General features: G+C 45.2%; 1 protein-coding gene across 1 annotated transcript; it reads left to right on the forward strand.

Annotated features, from left to right (window-relative positions):
• Positions 1–20: 20 nt before the first annotated feature.
• RCC1L (RCC1 like) lies at positions 21–15471 on the forward strand. The gene is given in 12 exon segments (XM_040082837.2): positions 21–46; positions 480–852; positions 2038–2167; positions 4565–4693; positions 5531–5597; positions 6668–6719; positions 8257–8341; positions 9391–9572; positions 10996–11080; positions 12107–12280; positions 13677–13762; positions 15292–15471. Coding segments are annotated over 12 exon segments (1467 nt in total). The 3' UTR covers positions 15370–15471.
• The last annotated feature ends 3010 nt before the right edge of the window (positions 15472–18481 follow it).

The following is an 18481-nucleotide window of genomic DNA, read 5'->3' on the forward strand; positions in this document are numbered from 1 at the left end:
CCCTGAGGAGCAGTGTGGGCATGGTGACAGGAAGTCTTCCTCCCGGGTGAATATTGGGCAAGGGTCTCTTGCAAAAGATGCTGGCCATGAGGAAATTCAGTTCGAGGGATGAAAGGACAGCAGTTTCCTCCTGGAGGGAGGGTCCCTCGAGGGGAAAGTCTCAGTGTTGAGACAGGCCCGCTTCTCACACGGAGAGTGGTGGGACGGCTGCATTTGGTTACCACCACAGCCAGCCCTGTCATCGCTGTGCTGGCTTTGGGTATGATCTCCGTTTGGGTTTGGGCTGAGTCTGGGTCTACGCGTCCGTTTGGGCCTAAGTTTCAGTTCCGGTCTTTGGGTCTGGGTGTAAGTCCACATTGGGCTCTGGGGGTGTGTTTAGATTTAGGTCTAGGTCTGGGTGAAGGTTTGGATTTGAGTTTGGGCTGCGTTGTTGGCTCAGACGCAGCCCCGGGCCCGGGCGGGTGCGGACTCTCCCTCAGAGGCAGGCGCGGCCCCTTTAAGAGAGGCGCGTGCGCGCAGGGGCGGTGACGCTGCGCGAGCCCGCGTGTGAGGGGGAGCCAAGATGGCGGCGGCCTGAGGGCAGTCATGGCGGGGGCGGCGCGGCGGCTGCTCCGCAGGGGCTTGGGCGTGGCGGCGGGGCCGCCGAGCACCCGCCAGCTGCGGGAAGCCGAGGAGGCCGTCCCGGTGTTCCAGTACGCGGGGAAGGCGGCCAAGCGCAAGGACCGCGTGTTCGTGTGGGGCTTCAGCTACTCGGGCGCCTTGGGCGTCCCCAGCTTCGTGAAGCCGGACGCGGGCTGGAAGAAGCCGCGGCGCGTCCAACCCACGCCGTACCGCCTGGAGACAGAGGAGAAGGTGGGCCCGGTCCGGCGGGGCCAATGTGTCTCCCCCGGCCTCCGGAGCCTGGTCAGGACTTAGCCGAGAGCGGCGTTACTGAATCGGGTTTAAAGGCTTTGCCGTGATGCAGTGTTTTTTATCGATATAGTGGTTTGCTTGGGATGATTATTGTTTTAACTGCAGCAGAATATAGCTTAGAAGAGATGTATTTGTAATTTTATCAAGAGGCATTAAAGATCCAGGATGTGGAGAGCATTTGCCAGATAAAATGGGCCACTTCCAGTGGCTCCGTGGCTGCTCCCAGCTGACAAATGGGAAGCTTGTGTTGAAAATCATGTCATTATTTTGCCTACACGCTTCACTTGTGCTTTGCTGTCCAGTGCAGAGAAAGTCAGAACATTCATAGAATATCTTGAGTGGGAAGGGACTCAGGAGGATCACGGAGTGCAGCTCCTGGCCCTGCACAGGACAGCCCAGCAGTCCCACCCTGCACCGCAGAGAGCTGTCCAAACGCTCCTTGAGGCCGTGACCATCCCCGATCCCCTGTTCAGTGCCGACCAGCCTCTGGGGGAACAACCTTTACCTGATAGCCGATCTAAACCTCCCCTGGCACAGCTCCAGCGGTTCCCTCGGGTCCTGTCCCTGGTCCCAGAGCAGAGATTGGAGCTGCAGACCTCGCTGAGATCTGACCTCAGTCTCCATTTCTCCAGGCAGAACAAACCACAGTTGCACCTCATGTGGCTCTTTTGCTGGGCCTATTTTGTCAAAAGGAGTAAAACATGTTATTCTCTTAATATCTCTATATCTTTATATGGTGGTGCTTTTTTTTTTTTAAAAAAAAAAATTATTTTTTTGTTGGGTTTTTATGTTGTTTTTTTAATCTGCTGATGCAGGTCAGCAAACAGGTCTTTCTGTGGCGTTGAATGGGGCCAAGATAAGGCAGGAATAAATATATATGCACATAAACCCAAAACTTTAAGGTGGAAAGGTTGGACCTGAGTTTTCACTGCGGTGCTTATCACGGAAGACTCTTCCTGATTATTTGCAAGACCATACATGCCATGAATTTGGACAGCATGTGAATATGTGAATGTGCCTTAATGAAGAATAAATGCTGATGAACAAACAGCATCGAGTGAAACTTGTTGCTTTTCTAAGACACAGTTTCTAACGGAATGGTTTGGGTTTTGTCTGTCTTCAAAGATATCCTCTGCTGCCTGTGGTTATGGATTCACACTGCTGGCTTCTAACACCAGAGACATCACCAAAGTGTGGGGCATGGGGCTGAACAAGGATTCCCAGCTTGGATTCCAGAGAAGCAGAAGAGATCAAAGTAAGGATTTAAGTGTTTTAAAGACTTACGGGGTGACACTGCAGTATGCCTGTGGTACAGGAATCTTCGTGTGTTTGGAGCTCTGAAAAACATCAGGAGGCTTTGATGCAGTGCTTTATTTTTTTAACAGGTCTGTCTCTGAAATTTGTCTGTGTTTTTTGTGCTTTGTAATTGGTCAACATGTGCCTCTGTTCTGTACACTGCACTTAATTAGTTTCATCTGGACAGAAGTGTAACTGTTTATTCTGTGAAGTGTGATGTTGGTTAATGTGAGGCTTTGAATCTGTAGTTTGATAGTAGGCACAGTGTAGTTAATGAAGTCATTCTGGCAGGAGAGTTTGCTCACTTTTGTTACCTTTGCACTTAAAAACTAAAGTCCTTTAGTCCTCCTTCCCTCCCCAGTTATTTTAATACAGTCTGTGAGGTTTTTGTGAAGCTGTAGGGGATCTTTTAAAATTATTTTAATAGCAAGTTGCATTTTGAAGGAAAAGCATGTTTTTCAGTCATTTTGTGTTACACCAGGCCCTCAAACTCCTTTAAGAGGATGATTTCTGTGCAGAACATTGCCACCTACCACCAAAGACAGGAAAAACACAAACTTTCCTCATAGAATTGCTGACTGTATAGGCATTCCTCCATAAACAGTTGAGGAAAATCATGATAGAAGCAGCTTTTGTCATTATGGTGTATAAGAGTGTAATCCATCAAGGTAGGGTGTGTCAGATACAGGCAGAAGATTAAACCTGATGGAGAAGCAAAAGAAAACTGCAGCTAGAGTGCAGCATGTTGGGTTTTGCAGTGGTGCTGCTTTGTGGTGGCACACTGGGTAGTTCTGTAAGAGTGGACACACAGCAAGTGTGTGCTGAAACAGCAGCTGCAAAATGCAGGGGCTGCAGAAGCTTCTGCTCACTTCTGCTTTTAAAGGTTTCAGCTCTTGCTGGGTCTTGGTTCTGTCCGTGCTGATGTCTCAGGAGTGACTTGGAATTACCTTGGTTTTCATCTGACTTGGAAATTATTTTTCTCAGAGAATCCAGAAATAGGTTTAATAGTTTTGCAGTTCAAGCCCTGCTAAGTAAGAGAGTGTGTTTGGCGAGATGGGTTGAAAATGTGGTGAAGATCAGTGGGGTTGCTACTGCTCCATGTTTAGTGTCCTCCCAGAGAAGTTTTCCTTTGGGATGTGTTGCTCATTGCTGTTTTACAGGCTGACTTTGGTGCCTGCTTCTTCCAACACTGTTTTGCTGTAGATGCTTCCTTTCCAAGGGAATTTTCAGCCTTCTGACTTTTAGATGGTTGTCTCTAAACTAATATTTCACACCCTGTTCTTTAGGCACCTCATTGTCTCTTTTCTCCAGATCCCCTCAGTGGGGGTTACTACAGATCCCAGTAGCATGCGTCTTTCTGCTGGAGGGAGCAGAGAGAGGAAAAGGTTTTTTTGCTTTGTGACTTCCAAGTGTTTCTAGACAAATAGAGAGTTGGTTGCCTTTAAGTTCCTGCTCTATTGCATGGCAGATGGCCACCATTGGAAAGCGCTGTCCTCACATCCAGTAGTGTCTTACTGCAAAAGACCATGTGTAGATTTTTAAATTTTATTTTTCTTTTTAATTTTAGGAGTGGTTTTAATTTTTTTTTTTTAATTGAAGGCAGTGAGAACCAGTAAAACACTGCTGCCTGTGTGAAAAATTGCTTTGGGTCCTCTGGGATTTGAGTTCACTTATTACAGTGACTGATACCAAGGCTTTTTATCTCCCCTTAACCTTTTCCCTAGTATTGATTTATGGTTTGCTGTTCTTCCCCCCCTCCCCCCAGTTGACTGTAACTGATTACATGTTCTTCAAGTTGCTAAATCTTTATAAAGAACACCTTGTCATTTTTCATAAATGTTAGATGTCTTATTCCCTATGGACCTAGCCTAGCTAGTCTTTCTTGCATTAAGTGCCTGTAATCTACTTTTCTTTAAATATGAAGCACTAAGTTCAGCTTACCTGATACATTTTTGTGGTTGTTGCTCTTGTACCTTGTTTGCAATATCCCCAGTTACACAGAATGTTTGTGCTTGATATTAAGCTCTAGTAATCCAGATGTATTCTTCAAAGTGGTTGAACATGTGGGTGAAAGCCTCAGTTTCACAGTTCTGCCACCTGAAGCCTTAACATTCACTCTCTAGTTGTGGTGGACTTGGGTTTAGGCAGTGATTATTGGCTTCTCCAATAGCTTTTACCTTCTCCCTCCCTCTGTAATAAATCCCTGTCAGCCACTTTGTTTAGTATCTTGGCTTTCTAAAATGTATCTGCTTTTATGACAAAGCAGAAGCGAGTGTGTGAATGTACAACAGGGTCAGCAAATGTTGAATTTACTTTGTGGAAGCTACTGCCTTAAAATTCTTCTCTCTTCCTTAAGCTAAGGGCTATGAATATGTGTTGGAACCATCTCCAATTCCATTGCCACTGGAGAAGCCGCAGCAAACTCGAGTCTTGCAAGTGTCCTGTGGGAGAGCCCATTCCCTGGTCCTGACAGATAGTGAAGGAGGTACAGTGTTGCTTGTGCTGATGATGTCAAGGGGTGCCTGGCTATGCTTTTACTAAAAGCTTGAAAAAAAATTGTCTTCTGTGCTTTAGAACTATATCCCAGGTGGGCTGTTTGCCCTGTAAATGGGATGCAGGCAGCTGTTGGCTTTTGTGGGATTGCTTCTGTGAGGGACAGCCATGAGTTCACTTGGCTCAAGTTGTAAATGTGTTGGGAGCTTTTTACTACAAGGTTTGTTTCTCTAGCCCCAGGCCTGGCTGAGTGCAGCCTGTTTGTCTTGTTCACTCTGATGTGTTTGTGAATGCAGATTTGGGGCTGTGCCAGTACTCCTGTGTTACTTCCCTTTGAAGCCCCAGAGTGCTATGTTTATAAAAGCAATTAATTAATTAATAGTCCTTTATAGAGAAGATTATGTTCATGAATTGTCTCTCCACATCTCTGGTGTAGTGGCTTCAGTGCTGCACCAAGTGATCCAGTGGCAGATTCGTAGTGGGTGGGCTGGTTGGTCCATTGATTCCCACTCCTGTGGGAATGCTGATCTATTTCTGAGTCTCTTTGACAAAGGCAGGATGAACTAGGCAATTCCTGACTGTGACAGACAGTGGGCTCCAGGTACTGCTGCTGTGCCTGCAACAATACTGCTGGGTTTTGTTGGTGGAAATGGATTCAGTCGCTTTAATTCAAGTGGACTTACTTTGAAAAAAGCTTATGCCAGTTTTTATACTGCTGTGCTCCTCTTTTCAGACTTAGAACTGTGTGAAAATATTTTGTGGACCTGAAAAGAGGCTTTCAGGGGATTGGGCAGTAATAAGACTACTGTGTTTTATCACTGTTTTCCAGTTTTCACAATGGGAAACAATTCTTATGGACAGTGTGGCCGGAAGGTTGTTGAAGATGAAATTTACAGGTGAGAATTAAAAGATCCTGAACTTTCTTAATGTTGAAATCATAATTGCATGAAAAGAACCCTGCAGAAAAGCCTGAAGGTGGAAAAGGTCTGGTAGTACAAGCACACCATTTAAGATTAAGGAGTCTGAGAAGAGGTTTTTATGCTGCAGGCATCATACAAGCAGCCAACCCAGGCTGGGCACCAGCACTCTGCTGACCACAGTCACAAGAGATAAAAGAATGTCAGCATGGGACAGTTCTTCAGGGCATAGTGAGAGAACCCAGCCTTCATAAATTGCTTGAGGTGATTGATGTTCGTAGTTGGGCTTTCTCCCTTTAGCTGCTCAGAGTACATGTGCTGTTCCTGAGGATGTTAGAAGTGCCATTTAATCATGAAAGAGGCAGCCTCTTGTGAAATCTCTGTAACTGCCTCTGAGTCTGTAGTGCTTTGCCTTCGTTGGGTTTTTTGTGGGTCACACCAAAGCGTATGCTCAAAGTGCTCTGTGTGAGAGAGTAATTGAATAGTAGGAATATGTTGAGTTTCTGATTCCCTAGTAGGAACAAAAAAAAAATCTTGTTCATTGCTGTGTCTGTGATCCACAACACTTGGTCTGTAAAGTTTGAGAAAATAGCTCTAATTAGGTAGCTTTTTTTATACTTGATACTGGAAGTCAATCATTGGATTGTTCATAATACCAGGTATTGTGAAAAAATGACAGGGTTGTTAGCACTACACTGTGCTCTGGGATATCTGCTTTATCTCTGGCTAAGTGTAGTGTTTGTAGGGGTATTGCATTATTATGTAGTGTCTCTGCTCATTCTAGGGACTGTCTTTGAGGGTTGCTCCTACCCCCAATTATCATGAGAGCTTATATTTAAAAAGTGACAGTTCTTAAATAAGAGAATGTAGAATTATGTTCCTCCTTCATGCAGGTATTTTGCAGTGAAACTGCATGCAAACAACTTTCTCTACTTGTGGTAATAAAGTGGTTTTCAGTAGAGGCAGGTTTACCTTTGTGTTTTTCAGTTGCAGTCTTCTGAAATCCTCTGTATTGCCTTTTCTCTTCTTGGTGGTTGTTTGGTGTCCAGTGGAAGCCATGTCATTCATCAGCTGAAGGAATTTGACAGCAGAGTTGTCCAGGTAAGAGGATCATCTGAACTCAGTCCTGAAAGTGGATTGGAAACCAGCTGAACAGCCAAGCTCAGAGGGTGGCAGTCGCTGGCTCGAAGCCAAGTTGGAACCAGTAACAGCTGCAGTACCCCAGGGATCTGGGGTCCAGTCCTGTTTGCATTTTCACTGGTGATCACGGAGCGTTCCCTCAGCAGACAGCAGGTGATGTAAAACTCTGAGGAGTGACTGATAAACCAGAGGATGGTGCTGCCATCCAGAGGCTGGAGAAATAGGCCTACATGACCCTCACCAAGTTCAGCGCTGGAAATGGCCAAGTCCTTGAGCTGGTGAAGAGCAATTTCAGACACCACCGTGGGCTAGGGGCGACTGGGAGGCAGCTGTGCAGAAAAGGCCCTAGGGTCCACCAGGCTGACCAGGACCCAGCAATGTGCCTTGCTGTGGAAAAGGCTAACGATACCCTGGGCTGCGTTAGGAGTGTTACCTGCAGGTCAAGGAGATGATGATTCTTCTCTACTCAGCCACACTCAGAGTACTGTGTCTACTTCTGGGCTCTCCATTCCACTGCTCTTTTCCTGTCGTGATTTCTTGAATGAATTGAATTTCCTGTCACTTTTTTTATTGCTTAGGAGTTTCAAATTTTGTCTTTGCCTTTTCAAAAATGAGCTGTGAAACCATCCAGCATTTCTCTAGGTCAGGTTCCTGGGAGAGCAAGGGACTGCAGGACAGCAGAAACACCTGCCATGGCTGCAATATTCCAGGCACAGGAGTTTGTTGGTATGTCTGTGCCCCTGTAGCCATACTCTGTGGGCAGACATTGCTCCTGTTCCAAAGAAGGGTCATTAATTTATGCCCACCTCATGAGACTGTGCTGTGGTTCATCCTAAAGCTGTTTGGAATTAGCCTTGTAAAACTTCTGTTTGGACTTCTCATGTTTTTTTTTTTTTTTCGGGGAGTTGAATACTTAGTACCTGTTTGTGCTTTGATAACAGCAGTTATATGTTTAGAATTGGTAGTCACTCTCTTAAGCTGTTGATTAAATCCCTTTAATCTTTGTTTAATTTTTAATGTCTGCTTTTGAATGGCTTTTTCCTTGGCTTTAATTCATGCCAGCCTGTGGCAGACATGATGACTAGTTCAACATAAATAGAGATTTGAGAACAGCTGTGTGCCTAAAGTGCTTACATGGCGAAGAATCCATAGCAGTTTGTGGCTGGCATCGAGAATCCTGTGAAGGGAGAGCTCCTATTTACTCTGCTGTTTTATTGTGTTGTACTGCTGAATCCAGCTTTCTTTCCTTGTTTTGGATCTTAGAACAAATCAATTGCAACATCAGTTTCCATAAAGAACATTCTGCTGTTTTCTGTATTGTGTCTTGTGGTTCTTGGCCTTCCCTTTCTCTAGAACCGTGTGATCAGGAGAGAAAGGTCAGAATCTGAACTGATGGACATCACAGAGGTTCATTGCTCATTTTATCTGTCAGTAATGCTTCACTCAATCGTCTGAACACATGACCTTTCCTGACTAGCTGTGACTTGTTTGTGTGCAGGTTGTGTGTGGGCAGGACCACAGTCTGTTTAGAACCAAGAAGGGTACAGTCTATGCATGTGGATGGGGAGCTGATGGACAAACAGGTAGGAACTCACCTCAGCTTGCTTTTCGGGGAATTGATGAATATAGCAAGCTGTCCTAATTGAGAAGTTGTGGTGTGTGTTTGTCATGAATGTGTAGACAGAAAGGGGCTGCTGATGTTCCCAGTTGTGAGATGATGCTTTCAGTACTCTTGTGTAACCAAACTGAGACAATCCAGTTCATTTTTGAGGACCTTTAGGATGCTGCCCTGGCAGTCCAAGCATGCAGTTGGAGGAGAGTGTTTAAAGCTTCTGAGGGGATGTGGAAGTGACATGGGCAGCTTTACTCTTCAGTTTGGTGGTGGCTTTGCCTTCCTAATTCTTGTTTTGGGCTCTGTTCTGCTCTTTTGACCTGACGAGCGCTTTGGTAGCTGTTGTGTTTTAGCATGGGATCCTTGGGCAGGCCCTTTTTGTGGTGGCTTTTGCTGCAGAGAACTTCCTCCTCACAGTCATTCCTGCTGTTCATTCGTTTTGCTGCTCCCAAAGCTGAGTTCTTCCCATGATTCTTCTGTGCCAATATAGTGTAACCTGGCTTTCTGTCATCTACATTCTGGTCTCTTTTCCAGGCAGCAATTTGTCATGTAAAGTGTTTGCTTCCCAGCCTCTTTCGCCATTTCCCCTGCTGTTGTTTAACTGATTGCAGTGTGCTGTCACTCATGGCTCTCCTTGCAGAAGACAGGATGCAGCCAGTTTGTGAAACTTCATCTCTGTTGGGATATCTGCCTGGTTTGGTTGTTGTTCTTCAAACACTTTGGTCCACACAGGCAGGAGATACTAGACTCTTTAGGGTGTGATTGTATAAAGTTGCTGTGTACTCCAGAGAGGTGGCTTTTGCTAGTGGAAGTGCTGTTTGTGGCTGCTTGTCTCGTAATTAATAATTAAATAATTAATCATTATGCACATAATTAAACATTATGGACAGAAGGATTTATTTCAAAGGATGGGTGGTTTTGTTATAGCATGACAAAAATGGTTCTATGCATTAAAAAGGCATTAAAAGTTTGTCTGGAAAAAAATTCTTCATAATCTCTACTTTTTTTTTTTCCTTTCAGGTCTTGGACACTATAACATCACCAGTGTTCCTACTAAGCTGCATGGTGACATTGCTGGAGTAAACATTATCCAGGTCTCTTCCTATGGGGACTGTTGTCTGGCTGTTTCAGATGAAGGAGATGTCTTTGGTTGGGGAAATTCAGAATACTTGCAGTTGGCGTCTGTCACAGAAACCACACAGGTCAGTTGATCTGAGGGCGTGGTTTTTACGTGTTTCAGTTCAGCTGCTGTGCACAGAGTTAAAAATTACATGTTTCTCCCTGTTCTGGGTTCTTTTGACAGCAGATACAAACACCACTAGCAGGCTGCTTTTACACAAGCTTACAAAACCAACCTATCTGACATGTTTGTGTAGCTTAAGGAGGTAGTAGGTTTCCCCTTTTTGACAGGCAAAGGTTTGTGTCACCTCAGCCCAGTGTTAGTCTAAGAATTCCATATTCTTCTTTCTCCATCCTGTGGACTTTGCACCAAATTGAGACCCAGCTCAAGTGCTAATTTCAGGACAGGAATTAGTTTTTTGGCTGGCTGATCTAGGATTTCAAGTGATCCTACTTTGAGCATAGTGCTGATCCCGCTGGCCCTTGGAAGTCTCTTCCAGTCAACCTGTATACTGGTGAACTTTTCATGGACATCCTTAGTGGGTTTATAACTGAGTCCTAAATAAATTCCAGTGTCTGACGGATAAAAGGGGTTTTTTTGTGCAAACTTAGGTGGGGCATTGGTAGGGTACTGACTTCACACTAGGCATTGTACTGCTGAGGTAGTTGGGCAGTTGGTCTTGTGTTACAGCTACTTTAGGAAATGGAGTCAGGAAATTAGTCAATACTCAAGTTACTCTTGGCCGCAGGTTGAGCAGACAATTGTATTAGAGTGGCTTTAGCAGAATTTTAGAAAGCTTTGTTTCCTGTGCCTCTCCCGATGTAACCCTAATGCAGGGCTAGATGCTGAGATCCATAAGGCCTGAGGACAATGATCACATTGTGCAGGGCAGCAGTTCTCCTGGCTGGGTGTGCAGTGGAGGTCTGCAGCATCTGAAATGGATCAGTGGCACGTTTGCCAAGAACAAGAGTCTTAGCTAAAATATAGATGCAGTTCAAAGTGTAGAATGGCAGAGCTGTGAAATCAAAGATTGCTCTTTACAAATGTCAAGCTGTGTATGTATGTTGTGTTGGACTGTACCAAATAAATGCAATTTTCTTTAAGTAGTTTTTCCCTAGTATGTTCAAAAATGCCACTGCAGACTGAATTTTAATCATCTAATCCAGTGTGAAGGCTTGAAGACGTGCTCACCTATTGATTTCCCCGCTGTGTCTGACTTTAAAAGCCAGGGATAAGAAGCAGTTATTGGTCATTGTCAGCCTTGTTGCCATGCATGAAAGCTTTCCTTTAGGTAACTTTTTCCACCCCGTCCTCACCTTAATGAATTTCGTGTAGGGTTTTTTTTTTATTTTTGGGACTTGCAGTCATTTTGTTATTTAGGCAATAAAGGTTGTATCAGGAATCCAATGTATGTAATCTGTAACCAAAACTAGAGAACAAGTTAAAATGTATGTCTAGTTTGCAGTTTACCTTGTCTCTAACAACTCTTCTGCAATCTTGTCCAGGTGAATGTTCCCAGGCATTTGCCGTTCAAGATTGGGAAGGTAAAGGAGGCTGCCTGTGGAGGAACTGGCAACGTTGTGCTGACAGGTGAGTTCACTTCTGGAAACATTGACTTTGGTGCAACGCTGCACAGTGGGTGGATTGTAACATTGTGGAACAAGTATCTTGTTTTCTGGAAACGGGGAAATACTGGATGTTATGTGGAAAGCTGGGAGACTGAGAAACGTGATTTAAGACTACAATAGGAGTTGTTTTCACTAGTGCAGAGCATTGCTTCCAAAGCAGGAGCGTGGCAGCTGTTTGCTCTTCTCATCTCTTTTGCTGGTTGTGCTGAGTGTGGCCTGTAATGAGTATGGATATAGGGAGGAAGTAAGGCAACCCTTGAGGGAAAGTAGAACCCTTCAGACTCCATATGAATCTGACATGTTTATAAATCATGAACAGGGATGGAAAGAAGAGAGGTCTGAGAACAGTGAAACTGTGCAGCAGGTCCTTAGTGATCGTTCTTTGGACTCAGTGGCTGGGGAGCATAGCTGGGGGTTTGCTGCACGAAGGAGTGAGGGACGGGATTGCATTACTTTCTTGAAGGATTATCTCAAGGAAGATGTTCATATTTGTAATGGGAGTATTGTGATCACCAGACATTTGAGCTTCTGATATGAAGGGGACAGAGCTGGCTGACATAGAAACTTACTCTTTCTTATGCTGTCCAACTGTTGCCTTTCCCAGGCACCCAGCTTAAGGCAGAATGCCAGGCAGAATGACATCCAGTTGCTGGTTTGGCCATGCATCAAAGAAGAAAGCCATGATAATAAACTCTTGACCTCTGTCCCATCAGTCAGTAAGCTGAAGTATTTTATCCAGCTCACTCTTATGTTGGCATTCTTTCCCCATGAAAGTTTTGCCTAGGAGGCTTGATTTGCTTGCATAGCTTAGGAAAAGGTTGAGGAATTTGGATGGAAATGCATTATATGCAGATTTTAAATAATCAAAAAGTGTTCGACTGTGCTGGAAGAAGGGAAAATATCCCTTTGGTTCTGATTAACTTTTGGTTGTGGCATGAATTTCACAAGCACAGACTTTCTTACAGAATGTGTTCTTATTGTAATACAGAAGAAGGAAATGTTTTTGTCTGGGGATATGGAATTCTTGGGAAAGGACCAAACCTAATAGAGACAGCAGTGCCAGAGATGATCCCACCCAGCCTTTTTGGCTGGTCAGACTTCAGTCCAGACATCCGCGTTGCTCATGTTCGCTGTGGACTCAGCCAATTTGCAGCACTTACAAGTAAGTTTGTCATCCTAGTCATGGAGAGGTCATGGTGCTGTGTTATTGTATTGGCAGAAGAGAAAAAAAGAAAAAAAACCCCAAACCAAGCAAAAAAAAAAAAGTCCCACACCCCAAAAAGTGCACCCATCTTTCTTGCAACTGAAGGCACACTGGAATGCAGCAGCAGGGAGTGAGGCAGCACATTTACAGGTGTCAGCTTGGTTTCTGGCATACATTTTGTGCTAACTTATGCTTTAATTAAGAAAGTGTTATTTGTCCTAACGCAAAAAAACTTTTCTCATACAGGATATCCAAAAGATTTGTTTTTCCTTTATAGAATGAGTCAGTCTGCTGCACTTAAGCAGTTTAGAAAATTAATCTGATAAATGAACGAACTAAAATTTAGTTTAAATGGAGCTTGATATTGATATCTTGATATAAAACCAAGAGTTTCTTGGTATTTCTGGCCCAACTGAGCTAGCAGCCTGAGGTGGGCAGACCCAGAGATTGAATATAAATTATATATTTATATATAATTAATATAAATTATATATTTAATATATCATAACATTTAATATGCAAAGGTTATGATACTGTGCTCTGTGCAGGCTGTGTGGGTTCCCAGCCATTGAAGGGTTTGAAGTTTGAAAGTCATTTAACATCAGGCAGCAGTTCAGAGATCCAGCTGCCAGTAGGAAAAAATGCCAGGGCTGAGTCCTTTGGGACAAGCAGTATGTGTGACACTGTCAGTTTAGTTGCAGGGTGCTTGTAAGTGGGCTCCCCTTGATGTTCAGAAAGAGTTAGAAACAGTGTTCTGATTAAATTGTACTTAGCTTGTAGATTGTGTTTTGGTTGTTTCTGCTGTGGAGCTGGTCCAAACACTTCTGAGATCTGTGTGTTTTCCTGAGGAGCTCAAAACTTCAACTCTGTTGAACACTGGTTTTTGCTTTTCCCTAGCTGTCATTAGAAGTCCCTTCTTTTCAGACAGTTAAATAAGCGTTCTCCAGGTGATGGCTTGGGACAGATCTGACTGCCTTGCTTACTGGATTTGCTCTGCTGATACACATCAACTGCAGCTGTCTGACTTTCAGCACAAATTATTCACTTAACAAATGATTCCCTGGAATTTCTGCTGCTGTACTCTTCCTTCAAATAAAATTCCAAAGCAGGTGGTGTAAGAGGGGGAAACAAAGACTTGTGCACAGAAGTTGTTTCTTGTACTGCTCATTTGGCATAGTTTTCTCCAAAGGCAAATACATTTATTGTATCTTGAAGTAAATCTGGTAGCTGTCAATACTGCTTGTATATAAACCTGTGTACTCTCAGAAACACTGTAGCCACATTTGCCAGCAACACAAATAGAATTCTTCCTTTTTAATGACTCTGGTTTTGTTTTTGTTTTCCTCCTGTGTAGACAAAGGAGAACTGTTTGTGTGGGGGAAGAATCTAAGAGGGTGCCTTGGAACTGGAAGAATGGAAGACCAGTATTTCCCATGGAGGGTAAGGATGGTGGTGTGAAGGCCACAAGTATATTCTTTGGCTAGGTTTTGCTATCCTGAGGGCAAGGACCATAGTTTGCTGTGTGTGGTTTTGTTGAGTAATTCTGAAAAGAGTGGGAGCTTAAGATGACTGTAGAAGTGCTTTGTTTTCCTTGTGTAGCCTGCTTGGGAATGGAGATATTCAGTAAAGCTTTTAGTCTGCTATGCCAGTAATGATTTCGAATCCTAAAACAGCATCTGGTGCTGTGCCACCACATCTGAACAGTCCTCGTCTCCTTCCTGTCCACCATCATCTGCTTGCTACCCTTACTGCCTCTCCTTTCCCCTTCTATTTGTGCTTCTGTTTGTATGTGCTGCAAAGAAAACCATCAGTGTTGGTCATCTGTGCAAATCATCGCTCACCTAAGTTAGGTGAGCATTTTGGTCTGTAGTGGCTACAGTGCACATAGTGGTGGGCTTCCTTCTCGCCTGTGGTGGTGGGTCACTGGACTGACTGTCAGGTTACAGCAGGAGATCCTTACTCAGCTGTACTCATAGCTGTTTCACAGTGCATCCAGTTCCACTGCTTTCTCCCAGGGGGCTCTGAGAGCCAGACTCAGTGGATGGAGAGGAGTCTTTGGCTCTGGAGTTCAGTATTCAGCCTATCAGATGCTCCTGATCTTCATGAAGGCCAAGTAGGAGATGAGGGAGGCAATCAGCTGGACCACCCTGGAGTCCCTGTCTGTGTGTCTGAACTTGCAGTAAATGTGTTTCTGTAGTGTGCTTTCTTCGTTGTTTAAAAATGAACAAAACCAGACCAGCTCTGGAACATTTGCCTAAAATCACACTGCTGTGGCTGGATGGAATTTCTGAATTCACTTTCCCCAGATGTGGCTGTTGGGGGTTATGCTCTTTCAGACAGCCAGCTCCTGTCTGACAGTACTGTGGCAGCGTGCCAGGATCCTTGTCTGTGACCGCCTGCCCTAGAACTAGCTGCTGTCCTCCCTCTTGGCTCTAAGGAAAAACTTGCTTTTTTAGACTGTGCTTTCCTCAAGTTTGAAGTTAGATTTCAGTGTCAGCTTCAGAAGTGAGGAGCTGGTCTCAGCATCACAGCACAAACTGCCTTAGGCTGAGTCGAGCCTTTGCCTTTTTCCAGTTCTTGCTGATGAAAGAAGAGGCAAATCCCCGTGGTGCTTGGGCAGATCCTCTTCCTAATGTCTAGATTATGCTCTGTTCAGTCATGCTGCTTCTGCTGCTGAACAGATGGGCTGAGGCTACAGTCTCCTCACTGTCTGCTAGTGAGCCTGCTCTTCTTTCTCCTTCCAAAGCTTTATGTGCTTCTGTGAAGGAAAAAGAGTATTTCACAGCTCAGTGCACAAGCCTGCCTGGTGCTGAATCTTGCTCTTTCTGTGCTTTCAAGTTGGCATTTGCTTTGGTACAAATCCTTGTGAAACTAGCTGGCATGTTGAGCAGAAAGAGGATGAGAAATAGGAAATGCCAGGTGCAAAGTACCAGCTTGATAAATAACCCACTGTCCTGTGTTTCATGCAGGTGACGGTGCCCGGTGAGGTGGTGGATGTGGCCTGTGGAGTTGATCATATGGTCAGCATGGTCAGGTCTTTTATCTAGGGATGCTGCTGGGTCTCAGCACTGTACCAGGGAGGTGCAGGGACTTGGTGACGAGCTTCTTCTAAAGGAAAACTCATGAAACCGAGTGACTGTGAGCAGAGACAGCCATAGCAGTGTCTGGCTGCATCACTGAAGTGCTCTGGCCTGGCTGCAGGAAGGAAGCACGTTCCCTGAGGAGTGTGGAAATGTAAGGAGTGCTCTGGCTCCTTCATGATGAACTCCCAGAGAATCTGAGGCCCAGCCACAAGCTGGTGAGCCCCTCTGTGCATGAAGATGAAGAGCATCTCCTTAAGGAAGACTGGCATGGGATGAAATCTGCAGCACAGAACATTGATATGTGAACATTTCCTGTCACCAGCTCTGGAGTGTCAGTGTCGGGCAGAGCCAAATGAATTCTCAAGGGAAAAGTTGGGTGGTTTTTTATTACTATTATGTGGAAGAGAGGTCATGCTAGGACTTGATGCCCAGCACAGCTGTCCTGGTGGCCATCCTCAGCTGCACTGAGCCCAGGCTGCTGTCTTGTGCAGAAGCTGGATGCACAGCCCTTGCCTGGAGGCAGTGATGTGTCTGTGGGCTGCTGAAGGCTTTCTGTGTTAGTACTAAAGACTGAACACCAAAGGAACACATTCAAAGAGTGAGAACCTGTTTGCAGGGGTAAGTACTATGAAATAAGACAGCAGGCTCTCTGTGCTGCAAGAGGACAGATGGATGGAGACAGAAGCCAGTCTAGCTTACTGAGGGAGGCTGGAAACAAAGCCCCTGATCAGCTGCTGCAAAATCAGTGCTCAGGCATGGGTGTGAGCAGTGCTCACCGCCCCTCAGGAACTTTTGTCTCCTTGTGCTGATCACACATCGCTGCCTTGAATTTTTTTTGGATTCCCTACACTCTTGCTGTTTTCAGAGGTACAGTGGCTCTTATCCCCAGTGCAATTAGCTGGGGGTTTCAGGATTGCCTAACAGGGGAAGGAGTCTTAATGAGTAAGAGGCAGAGCTTCATTCCTTGATACCTTAGCAGTAGGCTGATAGAGATGGGATGCAACAGCTGTGTGTATCTGTAGCAGGCATTTACCCAAACACACAGGTGTGGGAAACTCTCCTGTGAAACACTCCAAACATCAGGCAGAGTTGTCTTTTCTCTCTGTGGGATACTTCTAGTGTGCAAACTATTTTGGTGGAATCCAAGCTAGTAGGTTTTCAATAAAGCAATTATAAAATCTTTTCAGTAGTAATAGGAACATTCTTGAGCATGATCCGCTCATGCATTGATTGGATCTGCATTTGAACTGCAGCATTTTGGTGCACAGTTATGTGACCAGAAGCAGCTTCTGTCAGCTGAGCCAGCTTCAAACCTGCAGGACTGGTAGTGTTGTCAGGCATGGCATCCATGGCCCCATGGGACACCACATATATTGGGTTCATTAGATGAAATTCTGTGCTGAAACTCGTGTGTAAACTTTACCTTCATTAAATAAGTTTTGAAGGGTTTGCGTACAAAATAGGAAAGGTGAACCAAAGTCCATGGAAATAGAGACACATCTCTTGAGATGTTGTTGTGTAACAGGTGTTGCTGGGTGGGTGAGGCAGAACAGAAAGCTGCTCTGAAACTGGCAGACCTTCACAGCTCTGAACTCCCCTTTGGTTGGCTTTAATTTAATACAACTTGGACAACTTTCGGTGCCCAAGCATGTCTTGTTGGCCTCATGGGAGTAGGTATGACCTTTCGATTTGAGGAGGCTTATTAAACCAGGGAAAACACAAAAATTCTGGTAAGAAAGGTGTTCCAAACAATTCCCTTCGTGGATGTTGCTGTTGAGGTGGGCTGCTCTGTGCTGGGCTCTCAGCTGCTCTCATTCACAGCTGTTTCCAGATGCACCTTGGGGCTGGGCCCTCAGAAGGGCTGGGCTCAGTCCTCGTACATTATTCTTGCCGTACAACAAATTGCAAATTCTGTGTGTTAATGAGATGCCAGTGAGGTCTTCAGCCCTAAATAGAAGTGTTGTATGGCTTAATGCAGTGGGGGTGTTTGTGCCTTCACTGTAGTGGTTGTGGGTATTCTCAGATGTGTTGCTTGGTGGGAACAAGGTTAGTGGCAGTGAGGACAGGCTGGCAAGCCCCAGCACTTACTCATGTTTTGGTTGCCATTTGTGGGGAGCATTTTGACCTTAGCCAGGTGCCCTGCAACCTGCTCTGTCATCCCTCCCCCATCAAAAGGACAGGGAGAGAGAATCTGAAGGAGAACATGTGGGTTGGAACAAGGACAGGGGACCTGTTACCATCATGGGCACAGCAAACTCAGCGTTGGGGAAATTATTTCATTGCCAGTGAAACAGAGCAGGGAAATGAGGAATTATTTTGTCTAAAGAGAAGTCTAACAGTGCCTTTCCCACACCTCTCCCTTTTTCCCAGGCTCAGCCCTGCTCCTGACTTTTCTACTTCCTTCATCTCCTCTGCTGACCTTTGTATCTACGTGGGTGTCTGTCACAGATTTTTACTCCTTTCTTTTGGCTGCTGCTGTTGCAGCAGTTTTTCCCCTTTCTAAAATACAGTACTTTGAGAGCTGCTCCTGCTGTAGCTGGTGGGCTCGCTCTTGGCTCAGAAAATGAAAATACCCTCCTCCCACCACAGCCCTTGTCTGTTGAGGGCAGATCCAACCAGGATCAGGGCCATACAGGAGCCCAGCTGTGCTGGGGTAGCTTCAGGTCACTGCCATTGGGAACTGCAAAGCAACTTTGCAGCATTTTGTCCTTCAAAGTATGGCACAGTAGACAGCCCAAAATATATCAGCATCCCTAAATATACCTGCAGTGAGGGAGTGTATGGGCCAAGGGTGCACATGGGGAGCAGCTCAAATTAGAACTAGAATAACCTACTTGATTGGCATTGATTACACAAGTGATTTGCCCTCAGATCAGCACTGTGCTGGTGCGTTTGGCTTAAAATAGCCCAGAAGGGCTTCAGGACAGTTCCCTGGTGCAGAGCCCTGTGCACAGCCAGCTCCAAGCACCGCAGCAGCTGAACAGGGTCACCACAGCAGCTGGGGACTGGAGGAGCTGCAGGGAGGATGGGTGAGAGCTTCAGGCCCAAGTGGACCTGCACAAGTTCAGACCTTCAC

Source organism: Hirundo rustica, chromosome 19 (assembly GCF_015227805.2).
Source record: "Hirundo rustica isolate bHirRus1 chromosome 19, bHirRus1.pri.v3, whole genome shotgun sequence".
NCBI classification, from domain to species: Eukaryota; Metazoa; Chordata; class Aves; order Passeriformes; family Hirundinidae; genus Hirundo; species Hirundo rustica.